The 21,079-nt window shown below is 44.2% G+C and overlaps 1 protein-coding gene across 4 annotated transcripts in view; it reads right to left on the bottom strand.

Moving 5' to 3' along the window:
• The window catches only part of DCLRE1C (DNA cross-link repair 1C), a 28,251-nt gene extending 7,626 nt beyond the window's left edge, over positions 1-20,625 (bottom strand). The window contains exons 1-9 of one of the 4 annotated variants that reach the window (XM_077836215.1): positions 20,455-20,625; positions 16,590-16,641; positions 12,470-12,554; positions 6,482-6,541; positions 5,800-5,855; positions 3,162-3,263; positions 2,053-2,125; positions 1,451-1,591; positions 715-816 (exon numbers count right to left, since the gene is read on the bottom strand). In XM_077836215.1, coding sequence (XP_077692341.1) covers positions 715-816; positions 1,451-1,591; positions 2,053-2,125; positions 3,162-3,263; positions 5,800-5,855; positions 6,482-6,541; positions 12,470-12,554; positions 16,590-16,641; positions 20,455-20,563 — 780 coding nt within the window. In that variant the 5' untranslated portion in view covers positions 20,564-20,625. Of the gene's footprint in view, positions 1-714; positions 817-1,450; positions 1,592-2,052; positions 2,126-3,161; positions 3,264-5,799; positions 5,856-6,481; positions 6,542-12,469; positions 12,560-16,589; positions 16,642-17,240; positions 17,314-19,832; positions 19,850-20,454 lie in introns of those variants that run through there. The other 3 variants (XM_077836231.1, XM_077836222.1, XM_077836237.1) reach the window with 3 other exon arrangements.
• Between the last annotated feature and the right edge of the window lie 454 nt (positions 20,626-21,079).

Genomic DNA, 21,079 nt, shown 5'->3' with positions numbered 1-21,079 from the left:
CTAGTTAATTAAGTCTGTGTTCTAAAATGCATGTTATGTTTTTATTTTATATGCAACCATTTGTTTCCAATTACTTCTACCTGCTATTACTTGAATCTCTGTGGCTTGTGAAATAATCTTCTACTTGATTTCACTATGAGCACATGTAAGTGTTGGGTGGTAAGCAGAGTGGTGATTGAGTGGAACTGGTTAGCTGGGGTGTACTGTTTTTTGGAAGCCACACATCCAGGAATACTATGAAGGTTCAGGGGCTGGATCCTCCAGGAAGATACTTGGAGGATTTGATGGTTGGAGTGGACCTATTGCTAACGTGTAGAGAGAGCGAGCGCAACCTGTGCAGGCTAAAAGGGAAGTACTTGTGTTACCCATGACCGGTGGAGCTGGGGAGCTTACCACCAGCAGGCACAAACAAGTCTTCCTCACGCTAAGGGCAGGTGGTTTCTGAGGTGCCTCACAGCCCTGGGTATCCCCTGGAAGTATCACAACTAGGTTTTAAGTACGAAACTAAGGTTTTTTTTGTTGTTTGACTAACGGTTCCTTTACTTTAGTCCATTAACTACTGGCTCAACTTCTTACTCCCCTCAGTACTGTACTGCCACTCTGAGTTTCCTCGGGGAACTCTCTGCTTGAGAAGGTTAATATTGTAAACATTAGTGTCTGCAATCACTCATTTTAAAAAGGAAGTTCACAGTTGATTTACAAAATGATACGCACCCGTGGATGTCGACATGCATGAATCTGAGTGTGCCGATCCGTGGTAACATGGTAGAGGATTTCCGGCATGTTATTGAACATATCCAGTTTGTTCACATGGACCTAAAGAAAATATACTGAGTCTTGTAAGTAGCTTCATGCATTTAACAATCTGGACTTGGACTAGATCAATAACCACTCATCAGGAGTAAATCTGATACCAGAAATACTGGCAGAGACCAAGAAAAGGAGAATGAGCAATTACTCAGACATTATCAGCAAGGGAAGTAGAGCTAAGAATTTGGCAAATCGTTGGCTAACATCTACAACAGGTAGACATATTCTAGGAAGGACAGGGACTCCCTGAACATGCTCAGTGACATTCACTGCCCATCAATATTAGGATCTTACTTCTCACACGTAGCCTAGGGAACTCCCCACCATAGACTTCCTTACAGGGCATCCCATGGCTGCCATAGGGTAAACAGCAGAATGTGTCTTTTGGAGAATCAGGATTAACTTCTGACTGTAGAACCCAGAAGTCTGAGTAGATAGCAGCCACTAAGTGGTTTAGTAGGCATTGTTACTATGCACCACAAAAGCTCATTTACCAGGTTACCATTAGTATAGTGAATGAAAGTGTGCAAACCTTTCAGATACTGCAGAAGTCCTCTGAATGGTCATTTTCCAGGTCAGTATACTGCTCACAATCAGCACTGAGGTTCTGTTTATAAAGCAGTTATTATTAAAGTGTTACCTTGACTCCAAGTTCTTCACTGAGGTTTGTGAATAAATATTCATATCCATAGGCAGCTTTGCAATTTAGCCATACAACATGATGGCGACTCAGAGTGATCCAGCTTCGCACTAACTCTAATATCCCATTTAAACATTCCTCCTAAAAAGGTTAGAAAAGTTTGTGTGTTTAACTTTGTAGATGTATCCAAGTTACTGGACTTCAGAAATGTTTTAGATCAGTGTTTCTTAACCTGGGAGTCATGACCCCCGAAGGGGTCACAGGGAGTGTTCAGGGGTCACAAACAGAGCAGTAGCCTTGGGTCTCATGCCACAAGAGACCGCACAAAACTAATTTACATGTTTCAGCCCAGAGCCCTGAGTTTAAGGTATGGCATCATTATTCTGAGGGGCAGGGAGAGGGGCTGGAGGGGGTGTCACAGTTTTTTAATTTTCATTTTTTTAAATCCAAAGGGGGTCACCAGCACAAAAAGGTTGAGAAACACTGTTTTAGATAATGTGTTTAAAAAAAACTGTTGCCTTTCAGGATTATACAAAGACAAAACACTGATTAATTACATCAATGGCTTTATGTGCCTCCAGCTAAAGCTTGATTGGACTTACTCTGCTTGGTATCTGATAAAATCTGGGATCACAGAAAGTGGTGTCTAAATATACACTCTGAATGTCTTTCACTCTGAAAGAGAGAATTGAGATATTGTCATGTCAAATACTGCATCGCGATACCCAGGCGTGCCCCATCGACTGACTGATCTAGTCAGAAATTTCTGTCTATTTCAAAATGGAAACAAGAATTCCATTATGGAAAATGGTGAGTCAAGACACCAGATACCAAACTCTGATTTTAGTAACACAAGTTAACTGCCCACAGATTGGGCAAGAGTACAAGCAATTCTTCAATACTGTAGTCCAAACACCATATAAAATAGGTATTAGAATACCAATTCAACACATAGATCTTATATTGTACTATTACTTATGGTGATATTTATATCATTGGGGAAACTGCTAATCTCAGCTCATAAGTGCAGTATGAACACACAGACTGTAAATATAGAAACAAGCTATTGGTGATTTTAAAGATACAGATTTCAGAGTGGTAGCCATGTTAGTCTGTATCAGCAAAAACAACGAGGAGTCCTTGTGGTACCACAAGGACTCCTCGTTTTTTTTTTTTTTAAAGATACAGTGATTTGGGAAATACAGGGGCTTCCTATGTTTTCTTTAACACATGCAAGACTGTCATTAACATTGCTGTTATCACAATCACAGATTCAGAGGTTCTATACATTACGGTTATTGAAGAAATTTTAAATAAGCCATAACTCAAATTGGAATACCTGTAACTGTATTAGTACATTTTACAGCACAGTAAAGTTAGATTTGTGTCTTATTTCAGATTCGTCTTACAGTACTAACATAGTGATCTTTTTAAACTAGCTTCTGTGGCAGCAGTTTTCAGGTCTGTGAAAGCCACCTCATTATCAAGAGGAACGTGGAGTCATTAGAAATGATTTCTGAGTCAATTATCATAGAAACACCTTGCTAAGGACTACATTTTTAAAACCACAAATTACGTGGGAGTTGAAGGAATAAGATGTCGTAAGTCTTAAATGTCCATGACCAGAGTGTCTCTAAGTCTTTCTAAATTTCACACCCAGATGAACTCTCACCAGAAAAAAATAATTTAAGATTGTTATGAATTTTTGTACCTGGTCCCCGAATGCAAGAGCTCCATTCTAGCTGCTTCTCCTTTTGCTAGTCTGAAATCTCCAGTATAAAGTACAGTGCCATTTTGGCCTTGAAACAAAAACCTAGAAATAAAAGCACTAGTTAATTACAGCAACACAAAGTACTGCAATTGTTGAGCTCTATGATAATTTTATTTGGAGAAATCTGTGCAAATGCAGAGTTTCAGAGAAAGCCCATGATGCACAAAAGATAATGGGCCAGATTTATCCTTGCAGTAATTTCACAGAAACTGAACTACAGAAATACTAAATTTGGCCCAGTGAATCAAAGTCTGCTTTCACACATGTCCAACCTCACTGCAGACTACGGGGTTCGCACGGGTATTAGCAAGGGTAGAATTTGGGCCCTTTTGTAGCCACCAGTCCCAGAAATTTACCATTGAAGCTAAACTTGAACTTGTTGTTTAATTTTAATATCACACTGCAGCAGAGGATGCTTTATTTTACTAAGTTCTTGCATTGCTTTTTTAACTACTGCTGCAGTCCTGAAAGGTACTTATTTGTTGGAGTGGAAAAAAGTGTGTTCTGCCTCACTGGGACAAATGAAAAATCTTGTAACAAGGAAAAACTAGAGAACACACACACACACGCACAAACCAAACAACAGGTAAAAGTATCATTTCTTTCTTTTAGTAGCAGTCAGAATTTCCCATCCTTATCCAAGCAAACACCCCTGATGTCAACTGTGCTTTGCAGTACGATTTAAGAAGCTTAATATAGGATCAGAGTCTAGAAGTACCTAACTAGGGAGAATATATCTGACGCTAGACAAATATTTCATCCAGCAGACCCCGCCACTGAACCTAGTTATGTAAACTGAAAATAAGACAGATTTTTAACAATGACGGTAATTAACTACTGGAACAATTCATCAAGTAACATGGTAGCTTCTGCATCATTTGACCTCTTTAAAAATCAAGATTGGATGCCTTTCTGAAAGAAATGGTCCAGGCCAACTAGTTACTGGGCCTGATGCAGAACTACTGAGTGGAATTCTGTGGACTGTGTTATGCAGGAGTCAGACTAGATAAGCAGACTAGATAAGAAAATTGTTCCTTCTGGCCTTAAAAATCTAGAAAGATCTTGGCCTCAATTGAAGATGTGCTGAATTCCCCAACTCTCATTGAAACCACAGGGAGCTCAAATGCTCGGCACCTCTCAGGGCTGGGTTCTTTGGACCCAGTTCTGCTCCCATCAAAGTCAATGGCAGAATACCCACTGCCCTCAACAGTAGCAGGAGTTGGCTGTTTGCAGGGAACCCTCCTACAACTCAAGCCATGTCAAACTGATATATTATGATTCCTAATTTTGCATGGTTTTCCCACCCCTCCACACAGAACAAATTATTGTTCTGCCACTTGCCTCCAGACCAACCTGACCGAGAGGCTATGACTTCATGCTATTGTTCAAAGTCAGACTTAATCATTAGGGCCCTACCAAATTCATGGTCCATTTTGATAAATTTCAGTCATAGGATATTAAAAATCATAAATTTTGTGATTTCAGCTATTTAAATCTGAAATTTCAGTGTTGTAAGTGTAGGGGGTCCTGCCCAAAAAGGAGTTTTGGTGGGGGGTGGGGTCGCAAGGTTATTGTAGGGAGGGTTGCGGTACTGCTACCCTTACTTCTACGCTGCTGGTGACAGTGCTGCCTTCAGAGCTGGGCATCTGGAGAGTGGCGGCTGCTGGCCGGGATCCCAGCTCTGAAGGCAGAGCCCTGCCAGCAGCACAGAAGTAAGGATGGCATGGTATGATATTGCCACCCTTACTTCTGCATTGCTGCTGGCAGGGCGCTGCCTTCAGAGCTGGTTGTGCGGTCAACAGCCACTGTTCTCTGGCCGCCCAGTTCTGAAGGTAGCGCAGAAGTAAAGGTGGCAATACCGCGACCCCCCTAAAAGAACTTTGCGACCCCCCTGCAATTCCCTTTTGGGTCAGGACCCCCAATTTGAGAAATGCTGGTCTGGCCCCATGAAATCTGTACACTAGAGGGTAAAAGCACACAAAAGACCAGATTTCACGGTCCGTTTTTCATGGCTGTGAACTCGGTAGGACCCTATTAACAATGTTTACGGAAGCAGTTAACAAAGGGGCTTTCTGAGAGGAGAGAAGGAAAGGGCAGGGGCAGCATGCAGAAACTGCTTCCACGGTTTTATCTAGCACAATATGAAATTTTAAATAAAAACTAGGTAATTGAAACCAACTGATCCAAGTTCCCAACTGATTTCCTAAGGGCCATATTTTCCAAACCAAAGCCCTAAAGTGCATCTGCTAAAAGACAAAAACGCACACAGAAAAAAAATCTGTTACTTAAAAAAAGGTTCCAGAACATAGCAACTGCAAAGTAACATGCTCCTAGGAATATACCTATCATACAACCACTAGAAAAAGCAAGGTTCTTTATGTTTGTAGATCTCATACAGCATGATGCTGCTCCAATCCTGAAGGGGGGGGTTGGGTGCAACCATAATATTATTAATAATAAATGTAAGTACTAGCAATTAATCTTCACTAATTTATTTTAGCTAGAAAAATGGAATCTATTTCTACAAAGAACTGTTCTGTACATTTAAAAATATGCAGAATCTACTGAAAGCACATACATGACTGATCCTGGGCAGTGACCAGCCGGTAGAAGCGTCACCACTATTTCTTCTTTCTAGAAATCAAGAGACATTTTAACCGTTTAGTGTTAGTTTCAGTCTGTGGGGCAATACTGGTGACACTGGACGTGACAGTGATCAAAGTGTACTAATTTATGTAGCCACTTCAAGTGCTCTTGGAAAAGTGAGGGTGTCTTCTCCCCGCACCCTGGTCTCAGGCCCTGTATGGCAGTGATTTTCCGGGCAACTCCAAGCAGCCGAGTAAAGCTCCCACAGGACAAATCATAATCCCCTTCTCCTTTGTACCCTCAGAACTTGTTTACAATCTCAAAACACACTGTTTTGCCCCGGACGGGATGTTCAGGACAAAGTGTTGCGTGCATGCGCATATGTTTCAACCAGCCTTGAAACGAGCTATGAAAAAATCATGAGAAAAGAAAGAATAGGTTGGAGACCTCAGATACAGCAGAGAGAAAGGCAGAACAACACTAAGCAGATGGGGAGAATAAGTGATCCAGACATGGGGCACAGGGGGGAAACGGTCTCTAAGTAGCGAAACATGGGTTGGAGCATGGGGAATCTCATTTCTATCCAGTTAAAGGGAGCAAAAAAGTGACATTGAACTTAAAATTCTTTAAAACTTTAAATTGGTGGTTAAAAATACTTGTTTTTAAAAGGTTACCTCACCAGACGCTTCATCAAGTAAAGAAATCTGAGTTGGAGTTTCAACTTCAAGGGTAACCTACAACAAACAGAAAAAATGCATCATAAAATGTAGTACACATGGTGTTTGATGTATGATTACGTCTAGCTGTTGGCTGACATGCCACAGACATCTTAAATGTCTACATGCCTACGGCAGACAATCCAAGCCTGCAGAAAAAGGAAAACAAATTAAACTTCCCCAAAAACTCACGTACTTTCAATTTCAATAAAAAATATACATTCTGACAACTGTAAATACGTAATGGATGGAAGCTAACTAAGCTGAGCACACCTGGATCAAGAGACACTGTTACACCTGACATTCCAACATTTTAAAGAAGCTGTGTTCACTTTCTCAGTATTATAAGGCTTATTTTTGGTGGAGAAAGCAATGACGCCAGCCTCAAGTGTTTAAAAAAAAAAACCCCGCAAAAATAAGCAACCATGAATCAGACTCCCCCTTATCCCCCGCCCCCAAAAAATCATGAGATAAGCTTGGGACTTTTTTTTTTAAAATGGCTCAGTTCTTCATCTCTTGTGGGTTTTGAACTTGTACAACACATTGAAGACATGTTTTCAAGCTTCAATCCTGCAGATTAGAAGCATATTTGACAATAAAAGTTATGCATCTCACAAAGTAATATGACTCCAGGTGCTGGGGCTTCAACATAAACTACCACAATTTGATCACAAGTCTCACAAGAGCTGGAAACAGAGAGTGGCTTATTGTTTTTCTGCATTAAGGGCTATATCATTCCCTACACGAAAAATCCAGGAGGCACCAATGAGTTACTCTGAGAACTTTTGGGGGGAGGGATAGCTCTGTGGTTTGAGCATTGGCCTGCTAAACCAAGGCTTGTGAGCTCAATCTTTGAGAGGGCCATTTAGGGATCTGGGGCAAAAATTGGGGATTGGTCCTGCTTCGAGCAAGGGGGTTGGACTAGATGACCTCCTGAGGTCCCTTCCAACCCTGATATTCTATGAACTCCATGGGGTTTTGAGGCTGTGGGGTTCCCAAAGCACCATCATGTCATTGGGTGTGGTGGGTATGTCTTCCTGTGGAGAAGACAGGGAGTGCAGCTCTCCCAGCCCAGTGATTTCAAAATTCCCCAGATCCTGAGCCTTTCCCGGGGAGATGTCTCTCTGCATCATGACCACCACATCAACACAGCTTCCTTTAGCTTCCCATTGATTCCTGGACTCTATCCCCTCACCCCTGAAGAAAGGAGCCACAAAGCAGCTTTTCAGAAATCAGCAAGCTGTTGGAATTTCTGCATATTTACATGCAGATGCCATGGAGAGGAGTTATCCCCCCATTCTGCCCCATCCCCCTTCCAAATACCCTTGGAACCTCAAACTAACATACCATATAGAAGCCCCTCTGAACTACTGATGGGGAGAAAGATACTGCTAATCAGGCTCCTCTCCTATTCTCAAATTTTCTGTTCAGTTCTGGTCAGTATTTCCAAGCATTTCACCTTCTCCTGCCAAAAAGCAGAGATGATCATTTGGCCTCTACAGGTTAAAAACCCAACACTGGGGGAAAACTGGAAGAGTGGGGGCCATCATGCCTCCAAGCAAGAGCTGCAACACTTGATATCCCAGTTTCTTAGCTAAGCAACTAGCCTACACATCGCTCTAGGTTTTTTATGATAAATAGATTCAAAGATTCCAGGACCAGAAGGGACCCGTCTGACTTCCTGAATTACATAGTCATAGATCTTCCCCAAAATAATTCCCAGAGTATAGCTTTTAGTAAAACATCCAATCTTGATTTAAAAATTTTCAGTGATGAAGAATCTACCATGACCCTTGGTAAACAGTTCCAGTGGTTAATTATTCTCACCATTAAAAATGTATGCCTTATTTCCATTCTGAATTTGTCTAACTTTAACTTCCAGCCATTGGATTGTATTATACCTTCTCTGCTAGATTGAAGAGCCCATTATTAAATATTTGTTATTTATGGACTGTAATCAAGTCACCCCTCTGCCTTCTCTTTGTTAAGCTAAACAGATAGTGAGTGAGCTCTGAGTCTATAAGCCATAGATATCTTACAGTTTAATATTTAATGGTTTGTGCACATCAGTAGTATGGACTATGATGAGACAATCTCAGAGCTGTGGTGTTGGATTTCCCAGCTAGCTAGCCAAAATTTAAACAAAATACATAGAAGTATATCAAACTTGTACATTACCTAGCCACAAAATATAGCTACACATGCCAAAAATGCGAGGAGCTGATACGTAAGGAACAATAGCTGTGTGTCACTTTTGTAGTATTAACACCACAAATACTGAAATTCATAACACCTTGGACTATCAAAAGATTTTAAAACTATAATTAATACTGATACACTTTCTACACTTCATTCAGCTTGGACAATTAAAACAGGTTGATGATCAGTTTCACTTTGCTACTCTCATGACTTAGCACAACGCTGCAGTGTTGGGGTTTCAAACATTGGTTAGGAATATTTCACTCCAGAGATAAACCTATTTCCCACTGGAATTATCAGAAATCTAAGTTTTGCGTCTAAATTTCCCGAAAAATGGTTTTACGATCGGCAGAAGAAAATTTGCTTTCATAGGCACAAGTAAAGGATAGATTTCTGGCCATATTCCTGGCAATTTTAATTTTAAGCTCTCAATAGATCAAAAGATGCTTTCTAGATATCTTATTCACACTCTCAGACTTCTCGTCAAGCTCAGATCGCAAATCATAAACAATTATTTAGACAGAAGCTGATATTTTGAACAGCTCTCCTATTCTAATGAATATCAACCCAGTTTTAATCAACTTTACACTGTAATGCACAGTGATGCAAAGAGAAAGCTTATCATTTGTTATGAGACAAAGTTTGTGAACAAGACACCCACTCAACTACTTTCTGATTTAGTGGCTGTACACAGAGCCTTGCAAATCTGCAGATATCTGTTTCATATCGGATATCCATAGACCATTTTTGCAGATTGCGGATCAGATGCAGGGCTCTAGCTGTACAGTTCACTATAACACTGTAAGTCATTACAGGGCGCAACATCGGCAACTCCTCTGCTTTTTAAATTTGTGTACTCAGGCATGCAAATCTAGAAGGTGCAACTATAAAACTCTTATTACAAGGATGTTTTAAAATCAGAAGATCAGGATAATACGTAGCACTACAGGAAACTTCCATGTATAATCTTAAATACTACACAGAAATACAGCAATCTGCAAAAAACCTAAAATTTTCAAATCACCTACTGTAACCTTCCCTCAGAAATAAGAACCTAGTACAGTATACTTTGAAAACCCACAATGCTAGGTAGATTGTAGAATAAAATAAATAAATAAAAACCCTATACTTCAACCATCATATTAGTATGTCACCAAGTTCCTTTGTTTGTAGATTACTAAAGATACACAAAGTCAAAGTAATAGAAACAAAACTTTCTATAAAAGTGTTACAGAAAGCTAATGGAACTTGATGTTCATGCAATGCTGTGAAATATGTAAAATACCATATTAAGTACTTATAATGCTTTAGTATAAAGAACAATACAGTAGGTTTTACAGCTCTTTATAAAAGGTAGCATTTGCCAAATAAGAACAGGACCCCTGTCTGAGGAGCTTTCAAAATACAGGTTCATACGAGTACAAAGAAAGACTAGTACCATCTAGACAGTGTGATGAGTGTTCATTGTAGCTAAATGCCATGTTGAAAAGACAAACTGCAAGTAGGTCACATTTATACAATCCAACACTTGCCCAATGCATAGTGTTTATATTCACTCTGTTTACAGCTAAAATTCATGGAGACAAATAGGCTCTGGGGTGATTTTGTATCATGATATGAAGTTTTTGAGGCTGGAAGACAGACATTATAAAGCAGGAGGGAAACAGCACTCCTTCAAAAGATTCCTCCCCCCTCCACACATAAAAAAGGAGACTTTAAACCAAGAGAAAGAGAGAAGTAAAAGAAGGGACACAAATAAATCAGGGCAGGCAGAGAGTGTTGCAGACATAAGGGAAGGTAGGACAACATCATGTTTAGAGGAGAGTAAGAGAAACTAAAAGAAAAATCAAGAGAATTGCTAGGTTTGTGGAAAGAAAGATAGGACTACTGGCTGAATAGAAATAAACATGCGGTTCCAAAGAGCATACAACGGACACTGAGGCTATGTCTACACCAGTGGTTCTCAAAGCCGGTCCGTCTCTTATTCAGGGAAAGCCCCTGGCGGGCCAGGCCAGTTTGTTTACCTGCCGCGTCCGCAGGTTCGGCCTATCGCAGCTCCCACTGGCCGCAGTTCGCTGTTCCGGGCCAATGGGGGTTGCAGGAACGGCAGCCAACACATCCCTCGGCCCATGCTGCTTCCTGCAGCCCCCATTGGCCTTGAGCGGCGAACTGCAGCCAGTGGGAGCAAACAAACTGGCCCAGCCCACCGGGGCTTTCCCTGAACAAGCGGCAGACCGGCTTTGAGAACCACTGATCTACACTACATCATTTACAGCGGTGCAGCTGCACGAGTGCATCAGCAACTCTAACGCACCAATGCAGCTGCACTGCTGTAGCGCTTCTGGTGAAGACACTCTAAGCCGATGGGAGAGAGCTCTGCCGTTGGCTTAATAACTCCTGCATTCATGAGAGGAGGCAGGTATGTCAGCAGGAGAAGCTCTCCCGCTGACACAGTGTTGTCTACACCAGTGCTTAGGGTCAGTGTAATTTACATCGCTCAAGGGGAGGGAAGAGGCTTATTCACACCCCTGAGCGATATAAGTCATACCAAAGTAATTTGTACTGCAGACATAACCTGAAAGGGAAGGGGATGACATGGCGTGGGGTGAAAATTAAACCCACAGATCATTGTAGAACTGGACACCAGCATCACTACTTAAAGACTGTTGCTTTGGACAATTTGGAGTAGATTGTATTTTTCAACATGGTGGATTTGGGGAGGAACAATGTCTGATATGATTAACAATTAATTATGTTGGATCATATTAAAGAAGTTCTGTATTAAAATCACAAATGAGTTTGATTCCCCATAGTTTAAATTCCAGGGTATTACTAATTAAGAGGTCTCTTGGTTTTTGGTACTGTTTCTCTCCCTCTCTGTGTGAAACTTGCAAGCTGCTAATTGTGTTAGTACATTCTAAGACAGAGTCTGTTCTCAAAGCAATTCTTTGTAAACAACAACTACTCACACAGAGAGAGACTCAAAGCAATACTCTGTAACAGAAACAGCACCCAGAGACTCCCCGCCCTTTTGCTGTATTTATCTCGCTTTGTTAACAATTGTGATTAAAATAGAGATAGAGGATGTATGTGGATGGATGCTCGGTGTGGATAATAACTGAATGATCAGGGAGGTGCCAGCCTAAGAATCCAGTGTCCATCGACTGAAGAAGGCGTCAAGTGGAAATAACCAGAGGATCCCCGGAGGGCAGACTGGAATCCACCCAACAGCCTCAAGAATGGGAGAATCAAAGAACAAGATAACATCTGGCAGCATGGAGCCATCAGGAATGTGCCATCTGCTGATTGATTCAGCAACAGCATGATGAAGCAATTCCCATAGACTGGCATAGGAAGAAATTCCTATAAAAATGGACTCTAGAAAGTGAGAACTTTGAGGGGTCTGATTCTGCAAACCAACTTCCAGGAGCATCAGATGAGCATGTGACAAGGCCCTGCTCCCTCCTCATATCCAGGCTACCTGGCCAGTGGCTTGACATGAGCAACTCTAAGGCTGGTAACTATGATATCAACCTTACAGAACCTGTGTGTCTGTGTATGAATGAATGTGTGAATAAATATGAGATTGAATGGAATGTTATAGCTATAACTAATTGCTTACTATGATTCTTTCTGTATTCACAATAAATGTGGTATTTTGCCTTTTCCCCTTTAATAAGATCCTGCTGGTTTTTCTTGTATTGGTATAACAATGACACCTGCTTTCATGTTAAAAAGTTAACTTACAATGCGATTCTCCCAAAACTTGTATTTCGGGCTAGTCAGCAGCAACTCCTTGGTTACCGGTGAACAGTACAAGTGAACTTTCAAGCTGCACAGAGAGAAGAAAACAGATCAATAAGGCTTTCAAAATACAGAACAGGGAACAATCAAGTGTCATGTGCCACTCCGCATATCCTCTGGACCTTTCCCCTAGTTAGAAGGGGAGTAACAGAACCGTAGAAGCAGTAGAGTTCATGAAGTTGTCCTACCACAGGCTGGAGGCAGACCACAGGTCAAACAGAGTCACTCCACCAGGTGTGTGGGTCTTCCTAAGACACGTATCTAAACTTATAAATACTTGCTTTAAAAAAAAAAAATCCTTTCCTCCTTTGCTTACCTATCAAGATCTGAGTTTAAAGGTCCCCATACTTTCCTGGAATAGTTGATAACTATCACAAACACCTAATTCGAGCATTGGAATGTAGTTTCTTACACCATTCCAGGCTTTAGAGAAAACCATAAGATCTCTAACTCCTTTCTTGAGCTTCTCAGTTCGCTTTTAAGAAGGGATCAAGTAAGCTACCAACTTGTAAACCCAATTTGGGTTCTAGGGAACAACAGAGTTTAGCAGTGGACTACCAAATGGCTATGAGACATTCGCCTATTTAAAATACATCACTGCAAGGGTAGGAAATGGCAAAACACTAGACATTATTTATTTGCACTCCAGGAAAGTATCTGTTGCTATTCCACTCACACCTAGGGGATGTCTACTGTATAAACTTAAGTCAATCTAGTCCACACTGCCCTTCTTCTGTTGGTGGTGCGCGTCCTCACCAAGAGCGCTTCCACCAACTTAAGAGGGGCAGTGTGGGAGGCTGAGTCAGGACTCTCAGCTCTACATGCAGCTCCCCACTGGGAATGGGGCAACCTCACTGGGCTTCTTAAATCCCCGCCGGGAACAGCGCAGCCAACCCTGCTACCTCCGGGCTTTCCACCAGGAACAAGGCAGCAACCAGACTCCAGGCACAGAGCTCCCTGCTGGGGGAAGTTGGGCTCCTGGCAGAAAACCGAGAAGCCTGGTGGGTCTGCCCCTTTCCTGGTGGGGAGCTGAGAGTCCAGGTAGCAGCCTGCATCAGAGCAGGGAGCTAGGGCAGCAGCCCAGATGAGAGTGGGGAGCCAGGAGGGCAGAAGGGCTCCCCATGGGGAGCCCAGGCAGTAGCCGGGCTTGAAGTGGAGACCAGGAGCAGCCTGGCTGGGGAGCCAGGAGCCAGCTTTTTTGTCAATTTCACAAGTCCAGAAGAGACGTGAAATTGACAAGAATTACAGCCAATAGATGCAAGTAAGGCAATGTCTACAAGGACACTGCATTCCCGAATTACACCAACATAAGCCCTACATCACTCATGGTGGTGGAGTTATGTCAGTGTAGTAGGGCACTTACATCGGTGGAAGCAAGGCTGCAGTGTGTACACTGACAATTAGGTTGACGTAAGCTGCCTTACGTCCACCTAACGCTGTAGTGTAGACCTGGCCTTAGTATGGAAGAAGAAACAGTGACAGAGTGGGAAGGGCCAAAATTTGCTCTGTTGCCTTGGTAACAGGGAACAGAGGACATTATTGGAGACAATAGTAAGCACGTATCTGAACCCAAATGGTCTGGAGTTAGATCAGAGATCCCAGCTCACTCCTCTCTCCTTAATGGGCCAAATCCAAACACATCAACCTAGATCTGGATTTTGAACTGCTGAGTTTGAGAGAGTTTAGAATCCAAAGTTTAGCTCTGTCATTTTAGAAATACAAAGGTTATATCTGGAGCTTGGATCCTGGCCCACATCTAGTTGATAGTAAAAAAGGTTATGAGCAGGTAACTGCAGTGGTCAGGCAAAATTTGTAGACGATTGTCTTGAAGATATAATTTAATAAGCGGTTACATTTGCTGTGGCTCCCCACATTTTGGTGAGGGGGCAACAAATAAATTCAAAAGATTCTGAACAAAGGACTGAAGGATGAGGAACCTGCTCCTGGGTAAAACTACACCCAACCCAAGCAGGCTCCAGATTTCTAGCACCAGAGAGCAGCAATAGTGGGGTAGATACAGCCCAGGCCACTTGAACATAGGGGTGTCTGCTCAGACATCCCACTGGTACAAAGCTGCATGTACTCCTTCCCCCGAGCCAAGCAGGCTGGCAAAATAGCGATGTTCCATGGGAAGAAGTCCAGATTCCCAGCAGGAAGAGGCAACAGATATTCACAGCCTTTGGACCCTGGTAACATCGCCACATCATCCATATTTACTAACTTTGTATACCGTTGTCTAGTCTGACCTCCTCCCAACCCTCCCTAACTCCTACACTTCCTCTGCAGCAGCAGCACCAGCAGGAGCCAAAAGGTGCACCTCAATCCCAGTCCCCTTCCCATCCCGGACCACCTTCATAGACTATAATGTCATCTAGACTCCCATCAGAACTCTGCACTGACATACTCTAAACTAGTACGATGAGGAACCAGATTTGCCATGTACAGAGTCCACGTGGAAAAGGTGAATTAGAATTAGTTTAAGTAGATTCCATCCTGGTCCAGCAAGAGCTTTTTTATTCACAATTTTAAAGTCTGTTATCTAACAACCCTGCAGGGCTAGAAACTTTATATCGCTGGTACAGGTAGATTCCAAATGGGATCCAGCACTCACTTTTACCTAACCCTAGAAGTCATTACATGTTTAGGTATAAAAAAAGTATTTAGGTCATTTTAAGAATTACTTCCCTCTCTGAATATGATACTGTGGGGCTTACGGTAGCAAACACACCTACCTTTATATGGAAAGAGATACAAAATACAAACCATCAGATTGTTTTAAAGCTCAAATAAAAGTATTCTAGAAATTGTACAATGTGCCATATATGGAATGTATGATGTGATAAGATTTTAATCAGTACTCAGATGGGTTGATTTGTGTGGAAGCCAATCCGTACTCAGGTTGGTATACTGCATTTTTTTCACAGATCTTATAAAAAAAAAAAATCTTCAAAAACACCAAGTTGAGCAGGTAAGTAGTCTATGTAACCACCTATATCCCTGTTACCATCATCGTACTCCTTCAGATTGTTATACCTACTTGTGTTTTGTTTTAAATTAGATTGTATACTCTGTGTGTTTGCACAGCACATGACACAATGGGACCTCCAATCCTGACTAGAGCTTCTGGACACTACTGTAATATGTAATACACTTTTCTACCCAATTATAACACAGTATGTGTAGTATTTGAACTTTTGCCCACTTTGATCAGAGAAGTAGGAACACAGCTATTTGAGGTAATGCAGGGTTGGGGTAGGCTTTGTTAAGGAAAAGTTAGCATATGTTAGCATAGCACTTTGGTTTGGGGCCCACCATTATCTAAAAGCAAGCACATCGTGCACCAGGAGGAGCGTTCCTTAGATACTGCATTCCTGTGAAAACCCTCCCCCTTGTTTCCAGCCTGTCTCAACTCCCGGTTTCTGTTCTTTGTCTGTTCCTAACTCCCTGCCTCCTGGCCTTGATGTGAGCCTCCCATCCTGATAAGAAAGGCTACTGGTGCATTGCTTTAAGACCATGTTGTGTAGTTGAAGTAATGGTCTAGCATGGGGAACGTACCTAGCAGGGATAGGTGGTATATAAGGGAAGGGTTTGTCTATTGGCTAAGGTTTCCGATGCATGAGGGCAACGTGCTTTGCTAAAAGGTATATAATCTCTGTATAACCTTCATTCGGGGTCCCCTCCTGACTAGCAGGGGGGCATCACGCTCGAGCGTAATAAACTTAGTGTCTCTGGAAACTCTGCAGTTGTGGACTTTGTTTGTGTGCCTCAGCCTAGACTCAAACTGTGAGTGACCTATCAGGTATAATTCGCAGCAGTTCTTGTGCGTGACCTATCAGGTATAATTCGTAACAGCTTTGGCAGAGAAACAAAGGGAAAGTGTCATATTGCAAGAGCAAGTGCTGGCGTGGGGGGGAGGGGGGGGGAACCACAGCAGTGGGGTTGTCTCCAGGTCCCAGTGATCTTTCAAGAAAAGTTTACTGAGAAAAATGAAGTGTGTAGACCTGAATTTCCCCAGCACTTAAGGGACAAGTTCCAATGATATTACTTTAGTGAAAGCCATTACCTGCACTCCAGTCTTCTTTTCAAGGAAGGCGCTCTCAGCCCTTTCATGTGATCTAACAGTAAGACATAAAGTTCATAACAACTTTATTTTTTTTAAAGTTACCATACATCACAGCTTTTATATTTAAGAGTAATAGAAAAAAATCACAGATAGGTTTATTATTTATAGCATAGTGCTATACAGTAAAATAAGACTATGATTCCTGCCCTGTGAAGAGCTAACAATCTCAGGCCCTGATCCTACAATGAGCTCCATGAAGGCAACCCCCGTGCCAGCTGCGAGCTCATTGCATGATTCTACAAATGCTTATTCTCCCCAACAGTCCCACTTAAGTTTGCATGATGAAGCCCCAAATAAACATGACACAGACAAAAACAATGATAAGGGGGATGGATTTATACAAAGAAGTCTGGTTTTGTAGTTACTCCTGGGGGAATTCTGCACCACTGTGCATGCGCAGAATTCATGTCCCCCACAGATTTCTTTGCTTACCCACAGAAAAATGACTTTCTGACGGGGAAGCAAAAGGAAACTGCAAGAGGAATCACGCACCGCTCTCTAGAGGCACAGGTACATCATTTCAGCACCTAGAGCAGCTGGCAGAGAGTAAGTCACCATGGGGCTGGAGACACCCCAGCCAGTGGCTCCTACCTTGAGCCAGGATCAGCTGCTAGTCCCGGCTGGGCTGGAGAAAAGACAGGACTTCCTCTTCCCCTGCAAGGAGTGGCTGAGGCTGTCAGACATACCCCTAGAAACCTCTCCCAGGTGCAGGAAGCTCAGCATCCATCCCTACTTTCTGCTCCCATCGCTCCTCAGCTGTGGGGGGAGGGGTCACTGTACGGGGAGCTGCTCCCCCATCCACCCAACCTGCATGCATCTGGACCTCCTACATCCAGACACCGCTGCCAAGCCTCACCCAGTACATCCAGAACCCCCCTAGCTCTCCATACCCAAACCCCACTGAACCTCAACCCCTACATCTGGACACCCCCTTTCACCCAGACCATCTGCCTCCGGACCCCCACCCCTGCACTCAGACCACCCACCACTGAGCTCCCTGCACTCAAATCCCCACCCTGATGCCCCAACCCCTACACCACCCTGAGCCCCTACATCCAGACCCCCACGCCACTGATCCCCAACCAGCTGCACCCAGACCTGCACCCCACCAAGCTCTACTCCCCTAGCCCTCCCGCTTAAAGCCACACACCCAGACCCCTCTGCTGAGCCCCAACCACCTTCACCTGGAAGCCCCTGCAGAATTCCATTGCCCCTGCACCTGGAAACCCCCCCCCCCAACACACACACACACACACACACAAGCCTCTGTACATCCAGATCCCTCCACACCTATACCCTGCCCCCCACTGAGTTGCCTGCACCCAGATTGTCCCACACAGAATCCTCTCACCCCATACCTGGATCACCCCACATTGAGCCCCTCTACACTTGGATCCTGCCTGGTTGACTCTGCCTACCCCACACCTGGTGTGCCTGGCGCAGAGAGGCAGCACCCCAGGGTGTTTCTGGGGCAGGCCCAGGCCTTGTGCTGTGTCACAGTTGGGTGCAGCCTCACCGCTGAGTCCATGTCCCAGTGGCAGGGAGGCTGCAGGGTGATCTCCCATCTGCGTGCAGCCAGTGCTCCCCACTGCCATGCTGAAGCCTCTGCATTTACTTATTGACAAATGAAATGGGAATTTTGCGGAATTTTAAAATATTGTGTGCAGAATTTTTATTTGTTTTTTGGCACAGAATGCCCTCAGGTGTATGTAGTGTACATCATTACAGAAGTTTGTTCTGCACAAAGGAAGGAGAGAAATTCCTGCCCCCTTGAAGATAAAAATAAAAAAAAAAGTGACTCCCCAATCAGGTGCAGAAAAATCTATGGTCATGATACAGCATTCAGTCTGAACGTCCTCTTAGATACAATGACATGTTACTCTTGTGCATGGCATGAAAAAAAAGTATGATTGTTTCTTTAAAAAAATAAAACCTTAGAATGCAGCAGGATATAATGCTAAAGGGAAACTGATTTTCAATTTTCCATTCCTGATACACCCGGTTACATTTTACCTCTACTTTCGCATTAGCTGTATTACTTGATTATCAATAACACACCCTTCAAATTAGTCTCACTAGGGTGGTGGGCAGGGTAACATGCCCAGAAAGGATATGATGGGAACGGGGGGGGGGGGCTCCAGCACAGTTCTGGGGTAGGGGAACTTGGGGCAAACTTTGGAGCAAGGTGGTACAGCCCCACACAGAGAGGGGAAGTGGAGAAGCAGGGCGGGGATCAATAGCCCCACACATAGAAGCCACAGGAAGTGGAGGAGCGGGTCGGGAACCAGGGCAAATGCAGCATACGTGGCTGTGCAGTGCACCCAAAAATTTGGGACACCATTCCCCTCACTGGCTGCAGCTGGACTCCTCCCACTCATGGTCTCTCACACTTCCCTAACACACACACACACACACAGTCTCTCTCACACAGACTCACACAAAGGTGGCAATTTTGCAAAAGAAAAGCTTCAAAAACAGACTCCAACAAGAAACTGCTGAGCTTGAATTAATATGCAAACTAGATACCATTAACTTGGGTTTGAACAAAGACTGGGAGTGGCTGGGTCATTGCACATCTTGAATCTATTTGCCCATGTTAAGTATCCTCACACCTTCTTGTCAACTATCTAAATGGGCCATCTTGATTGTCACTGCAAAAAAAAAAAAATTTCTCCCGCTGATAATAGCTCATCTTAATTAATTAGCCTCTTACGGTGGGTAAGGCTACTTCCACCTTTTCATGTTCTCTGTATATCTATCTATCTTCTTAAAAAGAAGAGGAGTACTTATGGCACCTTAGAGACTAACAAATTTATCTGAGCATAAGCTTTCGTGACCTACAGCTCATTTCATTGGATGCTCACGAACGCTTGTGCTCAGATAAATTGGTTAGTCTCTAAGGTGCCACAAGTCCTCCTTTTCTTTTTGCGGATACAGACTAACACGGCTGCGACTCTGAAACCTGTTTATCTTCTTACTCTATGTTCCATTCCATGCATCCGATGAAGTGAGCTGCAGCCCACAAAAGGCTCATGCTCTAATAAATCTGCTAGTCTCTAAGGTGCCACAAGTCCTCCGGTTCTTTTCACGCAGACTGGCTCTCACACCCACATACACTCTGCCTCTCACGGGTCACAGTCCCCCAGTCTCTCTCACACACACACGTATTATTGTTGCTATTACCGCTTGGTACTTCCTGTCAACAGGCTCTGGGTGAGGCAGGCGTGGCGCGGGGCTGCAGGAGGGCCCTGGGCTCCGGCAAGATGCGACCCCCACGTGACAGCGCGAAGCCTGCCTCGAGCCACTGCCTGCATAGGAAGCTCCAAGGGTGTCAGCAATGGGGGGGGGGTTCTGGGGGGGTCCACAGGCGGGGGGTGGTGGCCGGGCCCCCTTGACACACCGGGGCCGGCTGGGGACTGCCTTCAGTGGAACACAGGGCACCAGTTTAATAATACTGCCAGGGGCCCCGTAAACCCTACGGACGCTGAGGAGGGATTCTGAGGTGCGGTTAAACAGCTCCGAACGGAAGTGGGGCGGGGTGAGGAACGATTCCGGGATGGGACGGGGAGCGGAAGGGAGAAGCTGAAGCTCAGAGCCGGGGGAGGGGAGGATGACAGGGTCTTCGGGAGGGCAGCCGCCGCCACGCAGGACACCCCCGGGAGGGCGGCGGCGGGGGCGCCAGCCGTGTGGGGCGGGGGAGGGTCTCCCCGGGGGCGGCGCCAGGCGCGCGCGGAGGGAAGGGCACGCGCAGCACGAGCGAAGCGGCGGGCGCGCGCGGAGCCGGCGGGACCTCTCGCGCCCTCACCCTTGTGGCAGTGGGACAGGAAGTAGGCCCGCGCCCGCAGGTTCTCCCGGTCGAAGCGGTCTATGGACAGCCAGGGGTACTCCCGCATCCTGCCTCCGAAGCTGCTCATGGCGCAGCCCTGCTCCTCCGACTCCGTCCGACCACCATCCCTACCTCTCCCATTGGCTGCAGCCCAAACCAATCACAGAGCCGCCTTTGCAACCCGTTCGCCTACGAGGAAAAGGCCGGGGCGGGGCCTTTTCTTAAAGGGCCAGTAAAAGAAATGACTCAAGTTTTTCTACGCCGGATCTTGCCGTGAGGTTTGGACCTGCTGCTCTGTCCGTGTGAATATGGGGACAGAAGGGTCTCGCCGCCCGGCAGGATGGGGAGAAGGGTATGCCTGTGTACTCCAGGCCCGCTCACTCTTGAGTGCAGTGATTTATCAATAAGGAATTTAGGTAATTAATAACTGATACCCTTAGCATCAACATCATTAATAATGACTCTTGGTAACTGAATAATATTGAGTATGGATAATTACTGCATTAGGAATTCATTTCCTGCCTTAGACATTTACAAAGCAACAAACACTGCACTATCATGAATAATTATAATTAATCCATTAGTAATTGGTTGTGAGTAGTTC

Source organism: Eretmochelys imbricata, chromosome 1 (assembly GCF_965152235.1).
Source record: "Eretmochelys imbricata isolate rEreImb1 chromosome 1, rEreImb1.hap1, whole genome shotgun sequence".
In the NCBI taxonomy this organism is placed as follows: domain Eukaryota; kingdom Metazoa; phylum Chordata; order Testudines; family Cheloniidae; genus Eretmochelys; species Eretmochelys imbricata.
The sequence above is the reverse complement of the archived record's forward strand: the minus strand, read 5'-3'. Positions and strand labels throughout refer to the sequence as shown.